At 39.4% G+C, this 1,824-nt stretch overlaps 1 protein-coding gene across 1 annotated transcript in view; it reads left to right on the top strand.

The window, feature by feature from the left end:
* Positions 1 to 1,824, top strand: part of LOC107576522 (actin filament-associated protein 1-like 1) — a 27,230-nt gene that overhangs the window by 18,464 nt on the left and 6,942 nt on the right. The window contains exons 3-7 of the mRNA XM_016262690.1: positions 515 to 613; positions 692 to 900; positions 998 to 1,177; positions 1,369 to 1,452; positions 1,596 to 1,626. Coding sequence (XP_016118176.1) covers positions 515 to 613; positions 692 to 900; positions 998 to 1,177; positions 1,369 to 1,452; positions 1,596 to 1,626 — 603 coding nt within the window. The remainder of the gene's footprint in view (positions 1 to 514; positions 614 to 691; positions 901 to 997; positions 1,178 to 1,368; positions 1,453 to 1,595; positions 1,627 to 1,824) is intronic.

The following is a 1,824-nucleotide window of genomic DNA, read 5'->3' as shown; positions in this document are numbered from 1 at the left end:
TTTTTTTTATCTGGAATAAACTGTACAATTAATTGTTTAAAAGAATACCAATAATGTGCATTTGGAAAGTAGATATATCGAGTACTACAACACTGATAGTTACTCCTTTATTTCAGTTTAAATGAATAGAAATATCCAAGTCTTGACTGTCTTTAAAAATAAAAAAATAAAAGTTGAGTTTTTATGCTTCAAATAAAGCAATAGCAGTTGAATAATGATGCTAAACAAAGACTTTGCATTTTCATTGCAATTCAGTGAGAAGATAAGAGATCACACATCTAAATTTCACTTCACAGAGGATTGCCAATTAGTTCATGCACATTGCCATGCAACCTTTTGGCAAAGGCTTTTACTTCGTCTTAATGTCCTTCCTCAAAGCCAGCTTTTTTATTTGCACTGTAGGTAAAAATAACTCTTTAAATATGAAAATTGTTTGCAAAAATTGGGGAGAGCATGTTATACATTTTGTTTCACAATATATTGTGCCTATTATGCATCTCTCTTATATCTACAGGCAGCTCCAGTCCTCCTAATTCCATTGAAGATGGATATTATGAAGATGCTGAGAACAATTACCCAACAACTCAAGTGAACAGACAACGCAAAAACTCCTGTAAGCGGGAGAACCCTGATACTATAAATAGCGATGTCATGTCTCAGTAGTATTAGTATGTCATTACTCCTCCTGCAGATAATGACTCGGATGCCTTAAGCAGTTCTTATGAGTCATATGATGAGGAAGAGGAAGAGAAAGGCCAGCGTTTGACACACCAGTGGCCCTCAGAGGAGAACTCTATGGCCCCGGTGAGAGACTGCCATATCTGTGCCTTCCTGCTGAGGAAAAAACGCTTCGGCCAGTGGGCCAAACAGCTCACAGTCATCCGCGAGAACAGACTCCAGGTGAGCTGCCAAAAGCCCTAAGGGATAAAAATTAGCCTTGATTTTTCTTGATGATGTTATGAATGATACATGGAAACCTCTGAATGTTGTTTTATAGTGCTATAAAAGCTCTAAAGACCAGTCGCCCTATACTGACATACCACTTAGTCTGTGCACCGTCATCTACGTGCCCAAAGATGGCCGGAGGAAGAAGCACGAGCTCCGATTCTCTCTTCCCGGTGGAGAGGCGCTGGTGTTAGCCGTCCAGAGCAAGGAGCAGGCCGAGAAATGGCTCCAAGTAAACACAGTCCTTCGCTCGCACACTTGGATATCCATCCATTAAACGTACACACAATAGATGTATCCTGCTGCCAGAAACAATATTGCACAAGAGAAAAATTGCTTTTGTAAAAGGGACCCCCTGTGTGATGGACTATGTTTACACTTGTAGGGAACCACTGATGTGTGTGTATCTCTGTGTGATTGCAGGTGGTGCGTGATGTTACAGGTCAGGGGAATGGGTTGGACAGCCCATCTTCTCCCATGATTCCTAGGAAGATTGAACTGGATAAGGTGGGATTCCAGCACACATTTGTCTCATTCATGACTCCTGTGCATCTCATCTTCATTACTGACATATAAAGCGTGCCAATGATGGATTGGAGGAACTTTTGGGGATATGCTTTTTGTAAAAGGTGGTCTCATTGTGACTAGAGTTGGTTAGGAAAATAATTCCACCTGTTACATGTAAGATGAATACCTCATGACCTTTTCCTTGCAAAAAAAATAATTTTAAAATCATATTATTGCCAATTGTACATTGTACATGTCCAAAACCTTGTTAAGTACTTTTTGTAAGCATTCCAATTCTATGCTTACTTTACTCCTTATACTACTGTTCAAAAGTTTGGGGTTTGTAACATCAATTTCTTTCTTTCTTTCTTT

Source organism: Sinocyclocheilus grahami, unplaced genomic scaffold (genome assembly GCF_001515645.1).
Source record: "Sinocyclocheilus grahami isolate Dianchi unplaced genomic scaffold, SAMN03320097.WGS_v1.1 scaffold3861.1, whole genome shotgun sequence".
Classification (NCBI taxonomy): domain Eukaryota; kingdom Metazoa; phylum Chordata; class Actinopteri; order Cypriniformes; family Cyprinidae; genus Sinocyclocheilus; species Sinocyclocheilus grahami.
Note: the sequence above shows the minus strand (reverse complement) of the source record. Positions and strands in the feature narration are given on the sequence as shown.